The sequence below is a fragment of the Tiliqua scincoides genome, chromosome 2 (assembly GCF_035046505.1).
Source record: "Tiliqua scincoides isolate rTilSci1 chromosome 2, rTilSci1.hap2, whole genome shotgun sequence".
Taxonomy (NCBI): domain Eukaryota; kingdom Metazoa; phylum Chordata; class Lepidosauria; order Squamata; family Scincidae; genus Tiliqua; species Tiliqua scincoides.
The window spans coordinates 201,429,082-201,453,522 of NC_089822.1; the positions used below are offsets into that span (position 1 = coordinate 201,429,082).

Here is a 24,441-nt window from a genome sequence, read left to right on the forward strand (position 1 = left end):
TTGTTTACAAAAGCATGAGTAACTATAGGACTGTACAGCTTAGACTGTAACTATAGGACTGTACAGCTTGGACTGTACCACTCATAATGAATTTCCCACTCAGGTAGGAAAGGGATTTGTAAAACTGTCTTAACTCATTTCTGCCCAGCCCACAGGTTGGGCTATACATTTGATCCCTGTTGCACATATGCAATGTCGGCCAGAAATGGCTTAAGAGGTCTAAAAATTATGTTAGAGTCATGATACACATGCACATTAATGAAGACAGAAACTGCAGCAATACTGAAGTAGGCCTTTTAACACTCCTACAAGTGTGTGATAGATCTGATGCTGTACTTCCATGCAATTTACAACAGGGGTGCCAGCCCCAAGAGTACATCTCAAGATGTACTCACAAAGCAAGCTTTCCACTACCATTATGTTACTGCACTTATGAATGGGCCACACAATAGTAATTTCACAGGAGGTCCTTTTATTCTGCAGTCTCACTTGAGGGAAAACCGGTAGAAAGGGGGAGAAAAGGAGAAACAATTCCAGACACACTGTCACCTGGGCAAAAGTACCAGGGGAGTAACATGCCCCAATTTCCAACTTTTCTACAGAGATATCCTGCATCATACATCTCAAGGTATCATCATTCTCTCTCTCTCTTCATCTATCTTAGTTCATTCAGTGCTACAAGAGTCAGGCCCAGAAACTAATATAATCTTCTACAAAAGTGCTAATACAGAGCAGAAATGGGTTGGTAAAACAGAAAATAATGTATGGGAAGGTATCACTTTGAACAGGAAAGAGGTGGGGGGATAGGCCAGGTTAAAAGAAATAGTCAAGACAGGAATGCACAGTTAAGCCCTCAAATGTCTCAAAATATTGATGTACATCTGTAAATAGCTGACAACTAGTCATCTCTAACTAGTGGCTCTCTTTGTCTCAGTAATTTTCCATCCATTTCTCCAAATGTGGTTTTTTATGAGCACTACATGTGATTTATTTAAAAAGTGTGATTTATTAAAAGCAATTACTTCCTGCTTAATGACATCTCTTCTGGTCTTTGGGGGGGGGGTCCCCAACAGGTTGTCGTACCTAAAGAGGGGGTCCCAATGCTAAAAGGTTTGGGAATCACTGCTTGTAATGAACCGCTGATCTTTTCCCAGTCACTACAAGTTGTCTCTGTTGTATTCAGCACTGCAGCACCATGCACATACGTTGCCCATTTAAAATTGATCTAAATGTGTAGATCAGATCTAAGATACTGACTGGGACCAAGTAACTAATTCATACATGATATTTATGGCTAAATTCTCAGCTTTAGATGGCCACAAAATGATACAGTATTTTGAAAAGGAGGAACTAAATTTATTGTGGAAATACTAGAGAGGGGAAAAACAGACAAATGCGCACATACTTTCCTCAAGCACAGTTAGAACTTCCAAAAAGAGAGGTAAGGAAAGTACACTGGAATGTAGTCTAGAAGTTGAATGACAGGCTGTCAAAGGTATGAGAAGGTGCAGAGAACAATCAGGGGTAGAAGGCAGTCACAGAGGCTCTATCAGAGGCAACATAGAAAGCACTGAAGAGAAGTTGCTCCTTCCCCATTTAGGAGCAAACCTACTTGAAGCCCCACATTTGCCGCGGGGGGGGGGGGGGAAGAGCAGGAAGCTGCTCAGCACCTGACAATGTATTTCCTCCGTTCACTTCTGTACCAAGGCAATAAAAGCTTTCATTATTTTGAGAACAAGAAATTAATTCAGAATAGTTTCAGTATTACCAAGATCAGTGCAATATAAGCATGAGATACCACAGGTGAACCCGGAAAGGAGATTAGAGGAGGTCATGGCCCTACAGCAAACTAGCCCCACACACATATATTGGGAGGTAGGCATTACTTGCTGGGAACTTGAAGAAGTGCACCCTAGACATTGGGGATGAAAGGCAGGGTGAGGAAGGGAGTAGGACTTCACACCTTTAGAGCAGACCTAAGCAGGACTGGAACAGGCTTGCTCAGCAGAGTTTCATGAAGGCAGACGTGCAGCAATATATGCCCTTGTGTGGCAAAATAAGCAGTAGATCCATGACTGACTTGCTCAACATTTTTCCTTTATGTGTGTGTGTGTTCCTCTAACGAAGAGCCAAACTACATGTAATGGACCAAATGAATCCTGCACCCTCCCAGCTGCTACCTACAACACTGGGGAATGCAGGCACACATTTGTCTTTTTTCTGCTGGGCAGCTTTGGGGAGTAACTTTGGAAAAATGGTACTAAAAGAGTTACTTTACCTCTCCCCCTCAGCGCCAGTGCTAGAGTTTTCTAGCACATGCTTATAGCGAAAAGAAAAAGAAACAGGGCACAATTCTAACCAACTTTCCAGCACTGGCATAGCTGTGACACTAGGGCATGTGCTGCATCCTGCAGTTGAGGGGCAGTCACGGAGGCCTCCTCAAGGTAGGGCAATGTTTGTTCCCTTACCTCAGAGTTGCATTGCCCTTATGTTAGTGCTGGAAAATTGGTTAGGATTGCGACCACAGTTGGGAGAGCCCATCACAGATCTTCCACTTCTCATGGAGTGTGACTCTTTGACAAAGAGCACTGAGGATTGCAGATTCCTGGTTTGAGCATGTGCATGCTTCCATATTGGCACAAGTGATCCCTTGGAGTCATCCCTTTGGAAAGGATTACTAACACAGATAGTAGAATCATTTCATTTCTTTGGGGTGGCAAGGAAAAGAAAAAAGAAATGCTCAATTCCTAAGGAGGCTTCCCAGCAGAAGACAAAAGAGATACAGCCTCTCCCCCAACTTTTCTCTGTTTGTATCAGCCCCTCATGAGAGTTCCACACAAGATATCAAGCTAGAAACCAATATGCTAACAGTAGTAATGGAACAGTCTCAAGAAATCTAGTATTCTAGGACTTCCTTACTCCTGTTGAGTCAAGGCTTCAGATATAAGACTACAGTCTGCTACTTCAGAAAGAGTGGTGGGTATGGCCTAGACATGTCTACAAGTCTAAGTGAGTCTCACAGGTTGCCATTACTCTCACTGTTTTACAGTGGCACAGCAAGTTCACTGGGGGGGGGGCATGATTAGGGCAAACTGATTAGTCCAGACTAATCATCAGCAATTGCTCTTGCACTGCAGTCTGCAGCTGCCTTACCTTTGCTACTCCCACAAGCCATCTATACCAGCAGATTGGCTGGATATTCCACAGGACCCTGGGAAAGCTGCTTGACAAATATTAAAAAGGTCAGGACCTCATTGTCTGGGGAGCAAATCTGCTCATTTGTTTCTTATAAGTTATTGGTGCAAGTTGAGCATCAAGGTGAAGGGGGGGAGAGAGGAGAAAAATGCAGACGGACCGCCCCAAACAATAAAAAATTTACATATGCTATATACATACATTCATAGATATATCAATATAAATATATAAAACAAACTCCAGCAGGTGAACAGATGGGAGACCTAAGGCCGGGGCCAGGGCCAGCCCTGGAATGTTTCACTAGCTCCTGACATCATCTCTTTGCTACGGAAGAAGTGTGGCAGAGTGATCCCTCCGCAGTACACTGAAAAACTTGTGGAGGATCCTACTCCCCCAATCCTGGAGCACTTCCTCTGTAGAGTGGGGGCCTGGTGCTGCCACCCAGAAATGATGAGCCCATACTCGTACAGGTAGCATGTGCCAGACTGTAAACCAAGCCAGTGCTAGACCAGTATCACCTCCTTTGTTTAGTCAGTTCGCTGCTTGGCCAGGCGCAGAGAAAAGATGAACTGGTTGGACCTACAGGCGAGTTGGTTCCTCTTCACTTTCACTGCAGTTCCCACAACAGTCCTGGAGTGAGGCAGAGTAAGGGGTGGGGCAGGGAAAGCAAGGGGAAAAGAAAGAGCACACAGCAAGCACAGAGTGAGTTCAGTCGTTATTCCAACAGGCAGGCAGACATAGGATTTCCCATTCCTCACAGAAAGGCACCATTGTTTAGAAAGGAATTTGGGGCCCAAATATCAAAACAAATCTCTTAGGGGAATTTCTCCTAGTACTCTCTGGAAGCCAATTCACAGAACTGGCAGGAGGCTCTTGCGGAACCTTCTAACACTCTTCTCTACATCCAAGGTGGGTCTTTCCCCCAGCCTTTCAATGCTTATTTATGAGTTGCAGAAAATCTCATCACCACAGCCGTGCAACTCAAAGCCCTGGGAAGCCAAGCTCTGCACAGCTTGGAGTTCTTGGAAGTCCAGCAATAACATATGATGTCATTGCCATATGTCTGGAAAAACCACAGGGCTCTCATGCAGCAGCCAAAGGGGTCTGCATGCTGGTGCAGACCCCTTAGAGGGATTATTGCTCATCAACCCTATGGCAGACTACAGAATTGTGAGGTGGCAGTTATTCCACATTAGTGAACTCAGTATAAATGGTGTGACCTTACACAAATCAAATAAAACTGCAGCTGGAAGAAGATGCATAGCATTTGACATAGGAAAGAACCATCAATCATTTAAATGTTGTAATTGCAGCAACAAAAGGGTAAGGTCTAGTTATAGAAAGCAGGAGATGCCCAGAATATCAGAACATCAGCAGTCAGAAAACATTTAGAGTCATTCAGTACAGAGCGACAGAAAAATGAGTTTCCTAATAATATGGCCACTAAAAGAAGGCATGGCATAGCTTTAGATTCTGCAAAAAAGGACTCCAAGGAATTTCCTACTGCCTCCATATCAAAGGAGAAGGAAATAAATTCATGGTGGTTTGCAGGAAGCAGGATTAGTGGCTTGAGAGACTAGTAATGCACACAAGCAGCATGTACTTAGTGAAGGGATAAAAGGGGGAGGGAGGTACTGAAGAGGTAGAGTCCACATCCCCGTATCTTGTATGTCCGTAGGGGAGTTAGGGCACCAGGTAGTCATTTTCCTGAGCAGAGCAGCCGGAGGAGAAGCGGTTGCTCACCTCTGGAAAGAAAAAATATGCTGTGAGAGCCCCAGCAAGAGATAGCCATGCTAAGGTCCCTCCTGGCTTACAGAGATAACTACCACCAAAAAGCCACCAGAGCAGGATTCAGAGGAACTCCCCAAGGTGAGGGATGCCACTGGAAACTGGTGAGCCCATGAAGATGGACACCTGCCAGAATCAATCAACTTCCATTCACACAACATGCTGGCAGACCAAACCCCTTTAAAAAAACAACAAAAAACCCAACTCCAAGCACATTATCTGTGTACAGGGCCACATTTCTAAATCATGGAGACCCAAGAGGGAAGAAAACGCCCCAAAGCCCCAAAAGAACAACCCAAAGCATTCCTTTTCTCTCTTCCACTACTTCTTTAGAGTTTTCCAAATAAAGGAACAATCTAGCCAGTCTGGGCCGATCATAAGAGGAGGCCTGTAAGTGAGAAGAAGAAGAAAACAAGCTCATATTTGCCCAGAGCAGCAGAGCTGAAGGAACCAGAAAGAGTAAAGCTGCTCATCAGCTGGAACCCAAATACATTCCAAGTACTAGATGCACAAAACTGGGGTCTGCAGGTACCAAACTCCAAGAGGAGCTTCTAATTATCCAGGGAGGAAGCTGCCTTGGATATTAACTGCTCATATTTGGGAAGAGGTATCCTTATGTCAGTCAACTGTAAGAACTGACCTGACAGAGAGCAAGCTAGAGAGACTGAGGTGAATGGCAATAGAAGATGGGTAGTGCAAAGAGATGAAAGTGAACACCTCAAGGCAACAGTTGGGTGCTTCAGATCTATATCTCAAGACAGTCCTGCTCCTCCCCACCCCACAGGGAACTACCTGTCGACTGAAGAGGCGTTGGAGTAGCCCCTTCTTGGGCGGGGGAGGTTGCTGTCCCTTCCAGTCCAGGTCGGAAGGTACAGCTCCATCTGGACCAAAGACATTCAGCTCCTTTAAACACTCTGTCTCTATCATCTAAGAGAAAGCAAAAAAGAGATGGAGTGCTCACCACTGGCCTTCTCTGCCCACTGCACTAGGCCCAAATTAGCTGCTGTTGCCAGCTGTGACATAGATCTGCACCCACCTTTTGGCAAGAGCACAAAACCTGGTATATACCCTCCCCTCAGAAGCTTTAATGCACCCTTAAGTGTAGAAGACCACCTACCTCATTCTGCCAGGGGATGGGGACACTTCCTGTCGCAAACTTATGGTAGAAGTCATTGTCTACAGGCTCTAGCTCTACGCCCTTGACTGTGGAGAACTGCTCAATGTCCAACACATCCTTGCAATAAATAGCTTGGGGCTAGGAGGAATGCAGAAAGAAACACCATCAAGTGTTTATTCTCCTGCACTTAAACATGGTGGATAGGCAGTAAGAGAACAAGACTCTCCCACAAAGCCACACTGTGCATCCTGAACTCACATCAGGTCTGAATGGTGGGTCCAGCATCCCTGCTTCCAACCGTTTGAAATTCAACTGTTTAAAGAGAGGGTGCTCTTTTACTTCCTGGGCTCCAGCACCTCGGCATCCCAGCCGTTCCAGGGGATCTTTGCACAGAAGCTAGAACATAGCACAGCAAGTTAGAGGCAGGACTCTGCACTGTCAAATGGCCTGGCAAAAGGGAAGCAGCCTAACATCCAGGGAAACAAACAAAACCCAAATTGTTAAATACCATCCAAACAAACAAACCCAATAGAAACACAACTTAAATCATTCATAAGCTTTTGCTGAACCCCAAACATGGCTGAGGTTACTCGTTGGGAGTAACTGGGTTCGTACCTTCAGGCTATTTTAAGTCACCCAAGCCAGGGGAAGAGTCTAGTGCTGCGGTTCTCAAACTCTCAGGGAGTTTGAGGACTGCAGTAAGTCCTTGCAGGGGAGGGGGGAAGGCAGCGAGGGGGTGTAGGGATTGACATTTACTTACCAGTCCCTGCAGCAGCCTCCTGGGGGTGCAGAGAGCTCTGCGCGACCGTCTGCAGGACTCCCCAAAGCTTAGAAAGTGAAAGCAGAGTGATTGCAGCCCGCCTCTGCAAAACTAGAAGCGAAGCTTGATCGCTCCACTTTCACTTTTTGAAGGTTGGGGAGCCCTGCGAAGTGTTCGCGCAGGGCTCCCCACAGCCCCGGAAGGCTGCTGCAGGGACTGGTAAGTGCACGCCAGTCCCTGCACCCCCCTTAGCAATGTGATCCTGGGGGTCGTGTAGCTGCCTCTGCTCTGCCCATCCCTTAAAAGGGAAAGTTCAGGACCCACAGGCTGGGGTGTCGCAACGCCCCAGTTTGAGAAGCCCTGGTCTAGTGTGAAGACAGTTACAAACTGGGGTGTGCACATTGCACACATTGCAGCCCCATGATTTCACACCCTTACTACTTCTATCAACATTTACTTAAAATGGAGGAGGAGAAATTCCTGAAACTACTGCCATGTGTTTGCTGCTTAATTAATACACTAGAAGAGGCCAAGATGCCTGTTCCTTTAATAAGACTCTCAGCACTGGTTATTCATTAGATTAGTATAAACCGCCTTACCTCAAGTGAGTTAATAGAGGGCATATGAGCCGACACAACAGGTTAGGTAATGAAGGATTTTTAATATTCCTGCTAACTGCAGATGCTCCAAGAACCAGGCTAAAGTGGGGTAGGGTGCTAGGGTTGACAAGTCTTACATATTCACATTCAACCCAGTTCAGAATACAGGGTACTAGTTACCGAGCTACCGTTGCCTTGAGAAGACACACTATTGAATCTGAAATGGTACAGAATTTCAAAAGTTGGCTGGTTTGATTTCCTACCAAATAGAGATGCCCTACACATAAAAACTAGCTCCAGCAGCACACCTAGAATCCTTGTGCACTGTTCCCCCTGGTAGTTTCCAGGAACCAGGGTGCAACTTTCTCCTCTAGGCACCCACAATCTGCACAGAAGAAGAGAAGAATCCCTTTACGATGGTCCAAGAATGGTAAGTATCTCAAGGTCAAGAAAACTGCATGCATACCATGGAACACAGGGAGCGGGAAGCAGGTGAGAACTTCTCAGAGTACTCCTCCTGCACATCCTTCACAAGGCGTTCCACCTCTTCACGCTTAATCTTCTTTTTGCGCTGTTGAAAGGGAGACTGGCCCTCAATCATCTCATAAAGAAGGCATCCCAAGGCCCACCAGTCAGGACTGAATGTGTACCGCTCATTCCTCACCACTTCAGGAGCTGCAAAAGTAGAATGGACCAAATGAGCAAGATTGTGCGTAGTATTCAATTGGATACTTGACCCAGAACTTGTTTACTGAATTAGTCTTTTGTTGCTGAATTAAATGTCCAACTTATGTTCACTGTGGTAGCACGAGCACTTACAGCGAATCAAGTGGACAGGAAAGGGGGCATGTAACCTCTTTCCCAGCTGCCTTTTCTCCACCCAAGACAGACAACAGAGTCATCTCACACTGCCCACCTTTCTAATCATGACCTATAATCTGTATCCCTTCATCAGTATTGCCCATCATAAATCCCAGCCTACCTGTACTAGAATAGAGCAAAAGGGAGTTTGTATTTTCAGAACATCTATCAAAATGTAGGTGCACAAAATCAAATAATGCAAATTAGCCAATTTTATTCTATTCACTATCAAGTTTTCTGCATAGGATTTGTATAGAATTCTCATCCTGTTGACTACATGACAGCAAAACTGTACTCCATTTCCTTGGTCAAGTCTGACTTCCATACATCTTCACTTTAACCCTGTGATGCTGCAGGAAAAGGAGTGACAGGTTCTTGCACAATTGAGCTTGGACACAAATAGCCACTCTGTAACCTTCCGTATAATTTCACTTCCTTGCATTCTCCCTGGGTACCAGAAAAATGCTCAACCTAGACTCTTCTAGCAGCTCAGCCTCAGCTCCTCATCCAGCAGAAGGCGCACAAAGCTAAAGCTTTGCAGAAACATTAAGGATTTGTTAGCTTTACAGCCAGTGCACTTATGAGCAATTAGATCACCTTGTTCTAACATACTCACAAAGCAAACAGAGCTTGCAGCCCAAATGGAATACAAGAGGAAAAATCTAAGCAATTAGGATGAAATAAGTTATAGTCAGATGGATCTCACAGTAACTGAAAGATAAATGCAAGCTCACTTTGAACATGGGTTTAACTATGCTCTCATCGCTCAAAGGATAGCATCATACCAGCATACTAAACCTAAGCTTAGGGCAGTGGTTCCACCCTCCCTGGGAGTTTGGGAACTGCTGTAAGTTCCTGCAGAGGAGGGGCAAAGGCAGCAACATGATTGCTGCAATCGCACTGCTGCCAGGGGTTTTTTTCCTCCTTACCTGAGGCAGTGCTGGTCACTTGGGGTCCGGGGAGCTTGCTGACCTCTCTGCAAGACTCCCCACACCTCCAAACTTCTGAAATTAATTTTTAAAAGGCACTTCTGGTTTTGCAATGAAAAGTGCTCATTTTAAAATTATTTTCAGAAGTTTGGAGGCAAGGGGAGTCCTGCGGAGGGGTCAGTAGGCTTCCTGGATTCCCCAGGAGGCCGTCACTGCCTCAGGTAAGGAAAAGAAAAACACTTTAATCTCCGGTAGCAGCATGATCACAGCAATCGCATTGCTGCCTTTGTTCTCCCCCAGTTCCTTAAGGGGGCAGAGATGGGATTCCCTGGCTAGGGTGTTGCAACATCCCAGTTTGGGAACATCTGGCTTAGGGGTTAGTTCTCAACAGATTTCTTGCCCATTATAAAGGTGCTCACCTGAACTACAAACTTTGGCAATATCTATTGCTTTTACCCTCTCCTTGGTTAATGTGCTTCATGACCTCCATATTGACCTCACTTAACTAACCAGAGCACTTCTTGGATACTCACCCATGTAGCCAACTGTTCCTACCCGACCTTTTATCGTCTGTCCCTCCGGAACATAAACAGCAAGCCCCAGGTCAGAAATACGGATGTGACCTTAGCAAAGGAGAGCCAGTCATGGAAGAGTCCAGTTTGTACCTTTTTTTATTATTATTATTATTATTATTATTATTATTATTATTATTATTATTATTATTATTAACAGTATTTATATGCTGCTTCTCAACAAAAAATTCGCAAAACGGTTTACAGAGAAGATCAAATAACAAATGGCTCCCTGTCCCCAAAGGGCTCACAATCTAAAAAGATGCAAAAGAACACCATTAGATGGCCACTGGAAAAGACACTGCTGGAGTGAGGAAAGCCAGTTATTCTGCTAAATAAATGAGGAACACCCACTTGAAAAGTGCCTCTTACCCAGTTAGCAGGGTAAACCCAGTTAGCAAAGTAGAATACACCCAACCCAGAACAAAACTTGGTATTAACACTAGAGAGAGATTTATTTGCCCATATATGAAGTCAGAGTTCCTAGCCCAGACATTTACTCACCATGGTCATCCAACAAGATGTTTTCTGGCTTCAAATCCCTGGGGGAAAAAAATGTCATAAGATTCAAGACACACTGGATGCCACCTCCAGAACTAGCACATGAGAAACATCAGAAGGCCTAGAGAGCAAGGGTTAGCGATACCAAGAGAATTTCCTCCATCTCAAAACTCCTAGCTCCATGGGAAGATAAAGGCATGGCTTGAACATAGCTTATATGGTGAACTGCAGGAATGAGAATGACCAAGCAGAAATACTCAATTTAAAATGTGCTGGACAAGATTTTTTTTTCCTACTCCCTCTAGTCAGAGAATCAAAAGGTACAGAAAACTCCCATTTCCACTCTGAAGTCCTTACAATGTAGTAGCAGCAGTAAAAAAATATCACAAGTTCTTGCTGGCCCAGAATCTCAACCTGAAAGCCAGCTAAGCCTGGGAGAAGACACTGTTCTTACCTGTACACTATCCTCTCCTTGTGGAGATCTTCCAAGCCACAGCAGATTTCAGCTGCATAGAATACAGCACGTGGTTCCTCAAAGCCTGCTTCTCCCATATGGTAGATGTGAAATTTCAGATCCCCTCCATTCATGAGAGTCAAGACCAAGCAGAGGGCATCTTTGGTCTCATACGCATAGGCCAAACTAACCTATAACACAAGGCAGGCCAGTCAACCACTAGAAAAAAAAGATGCATAATAACCTCACATTCTTTACAAACCGCTGGTCTACACAGAAGAGGATGAAAGTGAAAGATCAAGTAATAGTTGATTTTGTATATCCTGTGCAGGAAGCATTATCGTATATGCCCTCAGAAAAGCACACAAAATGAGCAGTGAGGAGCAGCTGAAAACAGAGGTAATATATTTGGAACCACTTATTATGGGGAGTGGCAGGTGCAGAGAAGGTCAGAATACAACTAACACAGCAGCAGCATCCAGTATGGTTCTTAGTCTTGTCAAGACTATGTAAATATTTCTGCAGGGATCTAGGCATATATAAAACAGAAGTGAAGCAAGCTCCTAGCAATAGCTGTCAGAGCCTGCCAACAGCTACAAAGAATTCCTTTGCATTATGATTGCTCAGGGTTCTTATCAGGAAACCCATACCTGGGATGACAGAACACTCCAGTATCCTATCAGCTGGGCTGAGAAACAAAACACCCTTCCCCATTCTACACACAGAGCATCTTTCAGGATTTTTTTTTAAATAGTGAGACTGTCCCACATGCTACACGAAGTTCTCTCATATCAGTGATGTCTCCATATACACTACACAGAAGTCATCTGATTTAAAGGCATACAACCTATTTCTTCCCCTAGTTCCTCTGAATTTAAGCAAGAAATCAAGTATTACTCTGTATACTGTATACCTAACTTTTGAAAAGATAAACAACCTTCCTAACTCTTGAGTTAAGGAATCACAGCAAAAAATATGGCTTAAATCTAGTATGTTTCAGTCAGTAGAGAAAATACTATTTCCTCTGCTTGCCTATAAAAAAAGACAAATCCAATTAGGCCCCAGGCAGCTCTGGCTGCCATCACAAACCATTCTGTAAGACCCTCTAAAGGGCTTCTTCCATAGCTGTTTTTCCATGGTTTCATTCCACATCACTGCAGTAACATTTGACACCTGGCATCACATGGACAAGACCAATTGTGTGGGTCCTTTCCACCTGATTATTCCACCCCAGCTGAGAAAGAGGGTAACAGCAGTATAAGAAGGACCCATGCACACTGAAGATCCTATCAGATAGTTGGAGAGTAGCCCATGAGTACAGCACACTGGGCTCATGGCCCCCAAGGATAGGGGAAAGCCAGAAGCTTAAGGCTGCAATCCTAACCACACTTTCCTGAGAGTAAGCCCCTTTGAACGAAATAGGACTTACTTCTGAGTAGACCTGGTTAGGATTGTGCCCTTACTCTCCTCATGCTGCCTGACTAAGCGAAGTCCACATCTTGCAGCCCTGCCCAGAATGAGGTAGAGACCATTTCACTAGGGTATATGAGAGCCAAGTGCAGGGCCAAGGCACTGTCTCAACCCTAGCACAAAAGTAGAGCAGTTCCTATGTACTTACTACAAACCTACTGTTCACTTTCTCCAGTATCTGCTTCTCATTCAAAGCCATGGCTTCCCCTTTTCTCTTTTTTATCCGCTTCTTCTCAAGCTTCTTACAGGCATACATCTTTCCGGTAGCCCGCACCTGGCAAGCACAAACCTTGAGAGAAGATAATTAAGTATTATGGAATTGGCAACTCTTGGAACTTTATCAGCTCTATCTGTTAAAGGGATTTATGGGATCCTGAAATCATTACTGTCATTTTAACACCTTTAAGGCAAAACCACCACAGTACCTGAGAGATTAAATGGCTTATTTACAGCATATTATGAGAAGTGATTCATGGCCTCTGTTGCTGCTAAAAGGATGTGATTATTTCCAAGCTCTGATGATGGAGTTATCAAACCAAAATGAGGGTGGTAGAACACACTCCTGTTGATTCATGCCATGTTTTGGCAGGCCAAGTAACCCCTTGCTTGGAGAGTGCTAGTTGGGTGAAATATAGAAAGCAGCAAGTAGAAGCTGAACACATTTAATAAAACAGGCAGAACAGCAGCACTCAGGTGGTATTTCTGGGCAATAACCTCTCAGGTAACTCAGAGTTTTTGCACAAAGAGTTCTTTTTCCAGGAAGGGATACTAGGACCGCAAAAATATGGGATGAATCAACAGGAGTATGTTCTTTCACCCCAGTTTGGTTTGATTGCTTCCAATACTCCTCTTGCAAGCAAGCAGGGCAATTATCTCTTTTGTCTTGTTCAGGTTACATACCTCTCCAAAACCTCCTTTTCCTAGGACACGGTATTGGCGGAAGGTGTTCTTGGTCACATGCTGCCTGAAAACAGAAAAAACTAGAGTGAATTGGAAGTAGTCCATTAATAAAGGTGAAATGATTGTCCTGTTCCTCGTATCCCCTGGAAATTAAAATCTTTGTTCTAAAATTTTATGCAATCACATTATCCCAATTCATCAGGTTCCTGCTTATAAAGGAGGAACCAGGACCTCTTTGTTAAGAGATAGAAGGGTAATAATGGAAAAAGTCAATCACATGCCAAAGAGAACTCATTTTCACTGAATGACCACTGCCATACACTATACATAATAGCCCTAGGTCAAACGAAACAGGGCCATACATAATGCTGACCCCACAGTAAAGCAAGGTTTACCTTTCCAGATATTTCCATTGCAGGAAGCGATTGAAGTAGATGCTATCTAGGTAGTCAGCAAAAGGTGCCATACTCAGGTAGTCATGGATGAGCCTGAAAAAGGAAAGCAGAAACCATCAGAGATAAGGAATCAGGTTTTGTTATGCAGGGAAATAAAAAGGCCAGAGTCTGAAGATTCTCAGGGAAAAGAGAGCTGAATATAAGGCCTGCACTTCTTCAGGGATTTTGAAGAACTCTTCCATGGTGACATCAGAGAAATGGAAAGTCCAGGTAATATACAGTCTTGAGAGCAATTGGAAAATGCAGGATGTGCATTTACCTTTTCAGAGACTGTCAGGAGGCCTTTGTTCACATACATCATCACTGCTTTTGACACTGCCAGAGCTTTGTGAACAATGGCAGCAGCAAGACCTGAGCCCAAGATCTTGAATTACACTGGTCAAGTCAACAAAATATAGAGCACAGAGGATGATACTTGAGGCAAGGTTTGTTTTTAAGAAGTATCCCTTTTATACAGCTACTGCTTCAAGTATAACCACTGTCAAGTATAGAAAAGATCCTGCTTGCAGCCATTTGAACAGCCCTATCTAGACACACCTTGACTGATATATGCTACCACAGCTACAAAGAGACAACAGAGGCAGTATGGAAAGTTTTAAGACAAGCCTTTCATATTTCTTTTATATCCTTTTTTCCCGATGGACAAGGTGATAGATGTATGGTACCCAGATGCTCTCTCATCCAGACACCAGAATTAGACCTGCTGCACACCAGCAAGGCTACTGCATCATGCACATTTGGACCATGCCCTCAGATTCTTTATGAAGGTACACTGTTCCCAAGAGAGGCAGAGTAAAAGTCAAAAGAGGGTTCCTTGTTCAGGATTTTAAAGACCTGGGATAGCAGCATTTCAAGAGCTTGGTTAACTATACAGCAATGCAAACATAATATCCATTGGATCTCATAAATCAGGGAAAAGAATCATGCCCTTCATGCTTCATGTACAACTAACTCTAAATCTTATCAATGACAAATAATCAAACAGCATGAATGCAATGAGTGGATAAAAACGTTAGAGCTTGGCAGGTATCTGGTGATTACTGTCATGGGAAATGTGCACATAATGAAACAAAATCCTCCCAACCGCACCCCACCACTCACTTGGTAGATTCCTTAAAGAGCTCTTTACAAGGTTCCTGCTCCAGTTGCTCAGAGCATGGATTTACAAGCTGCGGGGGCACTTCAGGTACATGGTTCACACTCTGGAGGATAAAGGACCAGGGTCAAAGAGGAAAAAAATACAGTTCTATAGGTATTGCTAACTGATACAGATGGTGCTTTGTTAGTGGTAATCAAGCATGTGATTTATTCAACTTGTAACAGACTAAGTACAGTTCTGAAGCAAAAGCTCCTCATTAAACAGCCCACCTCATCAGCACAGTAACCCGAAACTAGTCACCAAACTCCTTTTCTTGGCCACTGCAAACTGCAGAGATTCTTACCGTAGGGGTTAAGAATGTCTCAATCAGGTGTTGCCCACACTCCTTTCGTCTCTCATCAGGGGTCACTTCATATTCTGCCTATATTGAGTGAAGAGCAGAGAGCATCACTGACTTACAGCCCAATCTTAACAGAGTTGCCTGTGCCAAAATACAGTGTCACCAAAACTGCCACCACTGTATCCCATGTGGCCAGGGAGGCGGCCAGAGGTCTCCTTGGGTAAGGGAACATTTATTCCCTTACCCCATGCTGAGTCCTAGGAGCCTCTGTGGATCTACTTGGATCTGGAACAGCTCAATCACTGGTGAAGATTTGAGTAGCCCCATGCAGGGTTTTCAGGCCCAGGACGGGGGATTGGATCCGGTGGCAGCTTCTGCCACCATACATGCCAGGTCCTGAACCTCCCTCCTCTCCACCCAGCCCAGTTGCCTTCCCTCTCCACCCCTCCCTGCCTTCCCTTATGCTGTTCTCCCTCCCCACACTGGGGAGCCCTGTCTAGCAGCCGCTGTCCAGCCCTGTCCAGCAGCCGCTCCCTCTCCCCCAGTACAAGAGGCCAGCACCTGCCCACAGAAGCCTCTGCACCAGCAGCAACTACCACTGGGCCGTTGCAAAGCACTTTACGGCATTTTCACAATAGCCATCTCCCTGGCAGCATGTGCAAGACTGGTGCTGCTGGGGAGTAGGATCAAGCCATTAGTTCCTTGAGTTCAATTAGAAATAAAAATCCAAAAGAAATCCCAATCAATTCCATTATTATATAGCAAAAAATAGACCAGAAAAGACCAGAAGAGAACATCCACCATAAGTGCTATAATATCCTTTGCATAGAATTATATGCCCCAATTCATTTCAGTCATTTAACACAAAACTCAGCTCTGAGTAGAATGCAGATGCCATAGAAGCAGCAGGGTCAGAGTCAAGTCACCTCTATACACTCAGCCTTGGATGTAGTGATATGCTAGGACCCTCTAATCAGGCACTTCTTAAACCTTTTAGCACTGGCACCCACATCTTAAAATGACAATCTGGACCCACTGGAAGTGATGTCATGGTTGGTAGTGACATCATCAATTTAAACTTCAAACCTAAGCCACGATCAGTCAAAGGTCCCACAATGCAGCATTCTCATACTGTTAATTTACATAGCTTGGAATTCAAACATTACAGCTCAGAAGTCAAAGAGCTCAGAAGTCAAAGCAGAATACAGACTTGGATCCTTCTCCAACCATACAACCTTCCTCTCTTTCTAGCATCCCATTTTCCCACCTATTTAGGGCAAAGTACCGCACCTCTCTCCCACTGGGAGCTTGCCTTGCCTAGCAGCTCTGTACCCTCTATTTTCAGCTCTAAATTTTCAGTGAGCTAGCTGACACCTAGTGGGTCCCAACCAACAGTCTGAGAAATGCTGCCCTAATCCAAACCTGCACTGGGTCAACCAGCAAAAGGGGGACCTCACACAGATATGCTTACCACAGCATCCAGGAATTTGACACAGTGCAACAGCTCCGGCCGCGTTTCACAAAACTGGCGGAAGAGCAAACGGCCAATGGGTTGCTTCTCACACAGACTGTGATAATCTCGGTCTGGAAAGAAGAGAAATGTAGTAGTAGTAAATGTAAATATGAAAAGAGAAAGTAGTCCTGGTTACTGACTCAAGGTCAACATAAGAACATAAGAACAGCCCCACTGGATCAGGCCATAGGCCCATCTAGTCCAGCTTCCTGTATCTCACATCGGCCCACCAAATGCCCCAGGGAGCACACCAGATAACAAGAGACCTCATCCTGGTGCCCTCCCTTGCATCTGGCATTCTGACATAACCCATTTCTAAAATCAGGAGGTTGCGCATACACATCATGGCTTGTACCCCATAATGGATTTTTCCTCCAGAAACTTGTCCAATCCCCTTTTAAAGGCGTCTAGGCTAGACACCAGCACCACATCCTGTGGCAAGGAGTTCCACAGACTGACCACACGCTGAGTAAAGAAATATTTTCTTTTGTCTGTCCTAACCCGCCCAACACTCAATTTTAGTGGATGTCCCCTGGTTCTGGTATTATGTGAGAGTGTAAAGAGCATCTCCCTATCCACTCTGTCCATCCCCTGCATAATTTTGTATGTCTCAATCATGTCCCCCCTCAGGCGTCTCTTTTCTAGGCTGAAGAGGCCCAAACGCCGCAGCCTTTCCTCATAAGGAAGGTGCCCCAGCCCCGTAATCATCTTAGTCGCTCTCTTTTGCACCTTTTCCATTTCCACTATGTCTTTTTTGAGATGCGGCGACCAGAACTGGACACAATACTCCAGGTGTGGCCTTACCATAGATTTGTACAACGGCATTATAATACTAGCCGTTTTGTTCTCAATACCCTTCCTAATGATCCCAAGCATAGAATTGGCCTTCTTCACTGCCGCCGCACATTGGGTCGACACTTTCATCAACCTGTCTACCACCACCCCAAGATCTCTCTCCTGATCTGTCACACACAGCTCAGAACCCATCAGCCTATATCTAAAGTTTTGATTTTTTGCCCCAATGTGCATGACTTTACACTTACTGACACTGAAGCGCATCTGCCATTTTGCTGCCCATTCTGCCAGTCTGGAGAGATCCTTCTGGAGCTCCTCACAATCACCACTTGGAAAAGTTTGGTGTCGTCTGCAAACTTAGCCACTTCACTGCTCAACCCTGTCTCCAGGTCATTTATGAAGAGGTTGAAAAGCACCGGTCCCAGGACAGATCCTTGAGGCACACCGCTTTTCACCTCTCTCCATTGTGAAAATTGCCCATTGACACCCACTCTCTGTTTCCTGGCCTCCAACCATTTCTCAATCCATGAGAGGACCTGTCCTCTAATTCCCTGACTGTGGAGTTTTTTCAGTAGCCTTTGGTGAGGGACCGTGTCAAACGCCTTCTGAAAGTCCAGATATATAATGTCCACGGGTTCTCCCACATCCACATGCCTGTTGACCTTTTCAAAGAATTCTATAAGGTCAAATCCTATCCCACTTTGTGAATGCTGCATGCTGTGGTGAGGGGGCAGTCACTGAGGCCTCCTCAAGATAAAGGAATGTTTGTTCACTTACATTGGGACTGCACCATGGTTGCATTGGTACTGGCAAGTTGGATAGGATTGGACCTTCACACATTTTGAAAGGGGGCAGCTGGATGAAGGTACAAAATCTATCTTCCAGAAAAGTTGCTTCTTTAACGGGTCCATCAGCATTCATTCAATCCAAATCAAAGATGGAAGAGGAGGCTCCATTCTAGCCTTAAGAAATCTACTTTTCTGAGCAGATAGCCCTTCTGTTTTGCCTCATTGTCACATTGGGTCTCATTTTAATTTCCAGCTATAGGACTCTCCTAAAAATATTAAGGGATCTGTGATGCATTAGACCTCCTACTCCCAGCAAAAGTACTTAGAGCTGGGGAGTGGCCAGCAACTGCAAACCAGGGTATGTAATAGCTCTAGAGAAGCCCTAAGAATCATTTTATGGCAGGATAGAGGTGTCCATCACAGTATATCCTGTCTCTGGTGAGAAAACTTTTTTTGTGAGAGAGAACTAGTGTGTTGCCGAGAAAGATTTTTTTATCTTCCTAAAGATCCAAAACATGTTTGGCTTTTTGCACTTCTTCAGGGGAAAAAACAGTCTTGGTAAAGCTTTATTAACCAGCACTTTACTAGCTGGAGAGTTCAATTAACCAGCATCTGTGACTGGCAGACAGGCAGGTGGGGCAGAGCAGCTGCTGGTCTGGCCCAGTGGTGACTGTGGAGCAAGCTGTAGGTCCTGAACACACTGGTGTGGGTCAGGTGTGGCCCCCTCACATGGATGCCAGTTAACAAAGCTTTTACTGATATCTGGAACTGCTCTTTCTACAGTATTGACTTCTGGGCCTGTCTCTTCCCCTCCTTTTTTATTGTTTGCTTCTACAGTAAGGACAAGGTAACCCTGCCTTCCTATCAGTTGCTTAGAGCAGTTGCTTAGCACAGCTACAAGGAAGGCAACTGGTGGTGAAAATGCCTGATTTTGTAATTTTTCATCTGTTTTGGACCTTATTCACCACAGAGGCTTCCATGATGCCTCAGAATCCTGAAGGGGCTGCTGAATCATTCAACACCAACAACCATTTTGTCATATTGTGGTGGTGCTTACTGTGTAAGCATCTTCTCTGACAATAAACAGAGAACTTGGTTTTGAGTCAGCTCATTGGACCATGAAGCCCTCCTGATTTACAAGAATGAAAAACCCAGGAACTCAGGTGACCCATATCAGAGGTACCTGATGCTTCATAGGGGACTTATTTGCTCACCTACCTGCACATTGGGGTTCTCAGGATGCTGAAATAGTATCACAGGTAGAGCAAGGAATATACCCAGAAAAATCATATCAGGGTTTTTGTTTGTCACTTGCATTTTAACTTCCTTGCCAACCTTTCCTGCCACCCCATTTTTCCTTTGTTAGCTGATTAGTGCCTTGTTTTATCCCATATACATCTTTCCCTCCATTGTTCTGATTTTTCAGTCTTTTAATAAACTTACTTTCCTTTTATTGTTTACTTGCCTGGTCTCAGTTCACTTGGGAAGGGGCAGGTTGTCATGTCTAACAGAATACCAACATTCACTACTGGCAGGTTTTCAGGGTAGTCCCCAAATTTTAGGGTGTTTTGTTAACTTGGAAGGGCAGCTTTCCCAAGATGGCCTCCTCCTGTCTGGGCTCGAGCTTTGGATGGTGGCAGCAAAAACTACAGTTCCTCAGCTCAACCACAATTGATTAGAAAGGATAAAGGTGAAAGGTAGGTACTGATGCTAACCATTAGGGCAGGAGGTCTGGTCTAGAGGGTAGAGCCTCCATTTGCCTGAAGATTAACATCCACAAGGTCGCCAGTTCGAGGCCACCGGCACCGTGCGACCTTGAAGCAGCTGGCAAGCTGCAGCTGAGCTGTTCCATCTGCTCGGAGTGTGGGAGGATGGAGGCCAGAATGTTAAACCAGATCGGAGCGTAACATCTTGAATGTGGTGGTTCTTGAAAGAGAGAACCTTCTTTCAATTTGTAAAAATCCCTGCGTGGATTTAATAAGCCTGCCTGTGTAAACCGCCTTGAATAAAGTCTTGAATAAAGACCAAGAAAGGCGGTATATAAATACTGTATATTATTATTATTATTATTAGGCATTGAGATTGTTTTGCTTTCTGACTTAATTTAAATAGTGGCTAGTGGAATAGGCCACTCCAGCAACTAAAATGAGTTGTGGCAGGGTTATTTTCCCCTTTTTGCTCCTTTTGACTTCTACATTTTCTTGGCAAGAAACCACTTCTCCCCAAAGACATGAAGGATCTGGTGTGTTCTGTCCGTAAATAGCTAGAGTTAAAAACAAGCAGTCTCTATTTTCTGTCTCTTGGGAACAACAGGCCAGTTAGCGTAGATAGAGAGATAAGAACAGCACTCCATATTATGAGGCAGCAAAAACATGTTAACAGTTCCAGTACTCCACAGACCCTAGGCCTGGAGGAATGCAACTCTAGTTCCACCACAGGCGAACCTAAGTAATCCAGAGGAACCCAAGACAGATTCCAGCAGTACTGGGGGCGCCATGACCTCCAACCAATTCAAGTATTAGCTGGAAGTAAAAGGCTGAAGTTGGAGGGAAAAAATGTTAGAAGCAGATTGGAAGGGGGAAAGGTTGAGGCTGGAGACAGCTAGTAGCCAAAAAAGAAGAATAGCATTGGAAGACGAGAAAGGCCTCATGGTGCATGCCACAGAAATGGAGTGCATCTGGCAAGGACTAATCTTCTCCCTCTGCCTACACCCATTCTGACCCCTGTAAATGCCAACAAGATCCCTGTGTTCCATGTGGATGTGGATGCTGAGGCCTTCATGGCCAACTCTGAGCTGGCTTGGGTGAACAATAACATCCCCGTGGCTGACTACAGGAGGTACACAAGACCTCTGCTCAGTGGAGACCTGGCAGACATTGCCACTGAATTGTTCCAGGGAAACAGAAATAACAACAACAACAACAACAGTATTTATATACCGCTTTTCAACAACTATGATAATAATGTTAACCACCTGTCAAGGAGCAGACCAGGGCCAGATTGGGACTCAACCTAAGTGTTTCCATAGCATCAGGCAGAAGCTTGATGATCACTATTCACAAGTAGTCTACCATTTGGACTGTGCCTCCTGCAAGATGTAGGGGGTAGGCACTAGAGACTAGGCAAGGGAGAAGATTTTGTCTCTGATCAAAATCAAGCAATTGACACAAATTCTGCCACTGGCAATTCAGAGGCCCCTTTTCAACAAGCACATCAAAACCATCCAGGAAAGCTGGCACAGCACAGGTCTGTGACTTGGCTGGAGAGCCTGAGTAAGAGCCACAGAGGAGTGCAGCCTAGCATTACACAAGGAAGAGCCAGTGCCAATGGGGAGATCACCACTGTGCCTCATATACCAGGCCTCTCTGAGACAGAAAGGGCCACTACTGTGACGAAAGGCTCCATTAGTGCCTTGACCACCCATGTAGGTCTTGTCCAACAACTCCTTAATGGTTAAAAAGGATCCATATCAAAAAGGATATAGTGGATATATATCCATATCAATCCATATTACTGTCCATGTATATGTCCATAAATCCATATATATGGATATACATCCATATCATAAAGGAATTAGCAGAAATGGAAAAGGTGTAGAAGAGAGCAACCAAAATGATTACTGGGCTGGGGCACCTTCCCTATGAGGAAAGGCTAGAACACTTGGGACTCTTCAGCCCAAAAAAGAGGTGCCTGAGGGGGGCCATGATTGAAACATACAAAATTATGCAGGGGCTGGATAGAGTGGACGCTCTTTTCCCTCTCACATAACACCAGAACCAGGGAACATCCACTAAAGTTGAGTGTTGGGAGAGTTAGGACAGACAAAAGAAAATATTTCTTTACTCAGCGTGTAATTAGTCTGTGGAACTCCTTGCCACAGGAAATAGTGACAGCATTTTGCCTAAATGCCTTTAAGAGGGGATTGGACAAATTTCTGGAGGAAAAGTTCATCATGGGTTACAAGTCATGGTGGGTATGTGCAAGGTAGAGGTAGGCTGCCTCCAATTGCCAGATGCAGGGGAGGGCACCGGGACGCACGTTGTGTCTGTTGTCTAGTGTGTTCTCTGAAGCATTTGGTGGGCCACTGTGAGATAGAGGAAGTTGGACTAGATGGGCCTTTGGACTGATCCAGCAGGGCTCTTCTTATGTTCTTATGTTAATATTGTCATGGACCAAAGGCAGCAGCCTTGCAGGAATTGCTTTTGAAGAGTCTCTGGAACATCCAGGAGTCTGCTCACAAGCAGAGACTCCTACAGTAACTGTCCCAAGATTATGTGCTATGTCCTCCACCTTTCGGGATCTCTCCTACCAGCACCAGATAGCTGTTGAGATGAATGGGGAAGAGGCACATAGAATGGTGCATTCAGAGTCCACCATTGCATCAGTGCACGGATGCCTCATTAATGCCTGCCAGCTCTTGCTAGGAGGATGAAATAAAGCCTTAGGAGTGGGACCCCTTAGCTCTCCCAATTTAAAATATACGGGCTGGGTAAGAAAGGAGGTGGTGATGGTCATGGACACCTGCAACTATTATCCTGGGGAATGATAAGTGAGCAAAGAGCAGTGACCACTTGGAAGCCTAGCACAGAGGTCACTGAGCAGGAAGAGGTGTACCTGGGCAAGCTGCCAGCAGAGGGGGTGCTAGGCACAGAAGGAAAGAGAAAAACTCAGTTTGTCTCCCACCCGTCCTGTATGTAAAAGAATCTGTTCAGCTGAAGAGGAGTAGATTGAAGATAAGGGAGGTGCCAAATAGGAAGAAGGGGATCCACGGATCCTTGGGTGAGAAGGGAAAATGGGGAAAATGGTTGCTTCCCAGCCACACCACCCCAGGAGACATCACCCGCTGCTTGTGCAAAGCTTTCTCAGGACTATTTCTTTCCTCCCTGTACCTCCACTCATATTCATGAATTGTACAATATCGTACAGGACCATTGAACTGGTGCAGGATGACATGTGACCGAATGGAGAAGATGAGAAGTTTCTGGGACTCCATAGGCATCTCAACAAGGGCTTTGAACTACAATTCCTGCAATGCAGTTTCCTATTCTCAGCACCAGAGGGCCAAATAAAAATCCAGCTTATTATTATCCAGGAGCCTTTCCTACTTCAGCGCAAAGGAGACAAGACACTGTTTCCTTACAGGTAGCTTCATGTAATCAATAATTAAAACTTATTCCTCTGTCTTACATCCAGAATAGGAACATGCCATGTGCAAGCTTGTATTACTGCTTGTTTGATGCGGCAGTCAAAGTCAAAGTTCCTCAGCAAGACACGCACAAAAGTTCAAGGAGAAAGTACCTTTTCCATGTAAGAAGCTTGATTCATGTGTTACTCCTAATTTATAATTGTATGTCTTATTTGCTCCCAGCAATACATGTATCACACTTTCCCAGAGCTTTCTCAATACTGCCATTTATCCACATATTTTTATTTTTTTTAGATGTTTAACCTGTGCTCTTCATCATTTATATAGCTCCAATTAAATTGGGTAAAACCCTTTATGAGAAACCAGCCATGGCTTAACCATTCCCTTGGTTGATTTGGGAGAAGAATGATATGGTAAAAATCCCAGATTTTCCCCTTTCTTTCTGCCTATTTTTCTTCTGTTTCATGCCTTATCTCCTCAGAGGTTTCCAGGATGCTTCAGGATCCTGAAAGGGCTGCTGAGTCATTCAGCAACAGCAGCCATGTTTGTCCTACTGTAGTAGCACTTATTGTGTAAGCACCTACTTCTTCTCCAACTGACAGTAAACAGAGAACTTGGCTTTGATTCAGCAAATTGGACAGTGATTCCCAAAAATTTAGAACCTGAGGTGACCTCCCACATTATACCAAATTCCTCAGGTGAAACCTGGTTATACCCACAGCTTGTAAAAAGTAGTGCCCTCTCTCTCACCCCTTGAGCATTTGACCAGATCTGCTGTCAGAAGTTATTTGATGCTTCACGAGGTGCGCCTGCTCACCTTGCTACAAGTGTGGTCCCAAGACCAGTACGCTGGAATAGGACAAATAAGTAAAGCAGGTAAAGAGTACCAGAAGAGTGGCATCATGGTTTTTGTTTTACCTGTCACTTGTATGTCAACATCCTTCCCATCTTTGCCGCTGCCACCAACCCTTCCTCCCCTTTGCTAGTTAGTGCCTTGTTTTTATCTTATGCATTCTTTACCCTCCATTGCTTTGATTTTTCAGCCTTTAAATCAACCAATATTACTTGTACAGTTCTCCTGCGTAGTCTCAGTTTACTCAGGAGGGAGCAGCCTACCATGTCTACTAGACAGCCCATGTTCCACCAGTGGCTGGTCTTA

At 44.7% G+C, this 24,441-nt stretch overlaps 1 protein-coding gene across 2 annotated transcripts in view; it reads right to left on the bottom strand.

Annotated features, from left to right (window-relative positions):
• Nucleotides 1-465: 465 nt before the first annotated feature.
• Nucleotides 466-24,441, bottom strand: part of GRK6 (G protein-coupled receptor kinase 6) — a 40,271-nt gene continuing 16,295 nt past the window's right edge. The window contains exons 3-16 of one of the 2 annotated variants that reach the window (XM_066614030.1): nt 16,512-16,624; nt 15,044-15,121; nt 14,703-14,803; nt 13,542-13,634; nt 13,147-13,210; nt 12,395-12,535; nt 10,777-10,967; nt 10,326-10,363; nt 9,783-9,872; nt 7,926-8,134; nt 6,359-6,496; nt 6,101-6,238; nt 5,776-5,910; nt 466-3,825 (exon numbers count right to left, since the gene is read on the bottom strand). In XM_066614030.1, coding sequence (XP_066470127.1) covers nt 3,775-3,825; nt 5,776-5,910; nt 6,101-6,238; nt 6,359-6,496; nt 7,926-8,134; nt 9,783-9,872; nt 10,326-10,363; nt 10,777-10,967; nt 12,395-12,535; nt 13,147-13,210; nt 13,542-13,634; nt 14,703-14,803; nt 15,044-15,121; nt 16,512-16,624 — 1,580 coding nt within the window. In that variant the 3' untranslated portion in view covers nt 466-3,774. Of the gene's footprint in view, nt 3,826-4,378; nt 4,941-5,775; nt 5,911-6,100; nt 6,239-6,358; nt 6,497-7,925; nt 8,135-9,782; nt 9,873-10,325; nt 10,364-10,776; nt 10,968-12,394; nt 12,536-13,146; nt 13,211-13,541; nt 13,635-14,702; nt 14,804-15,043; nt 15,122-16,511; nt 16,625-24,441 lie in introns of those variants that run through there. The other variant, XM_066614031.1, reaches the window with a different exon arrangement.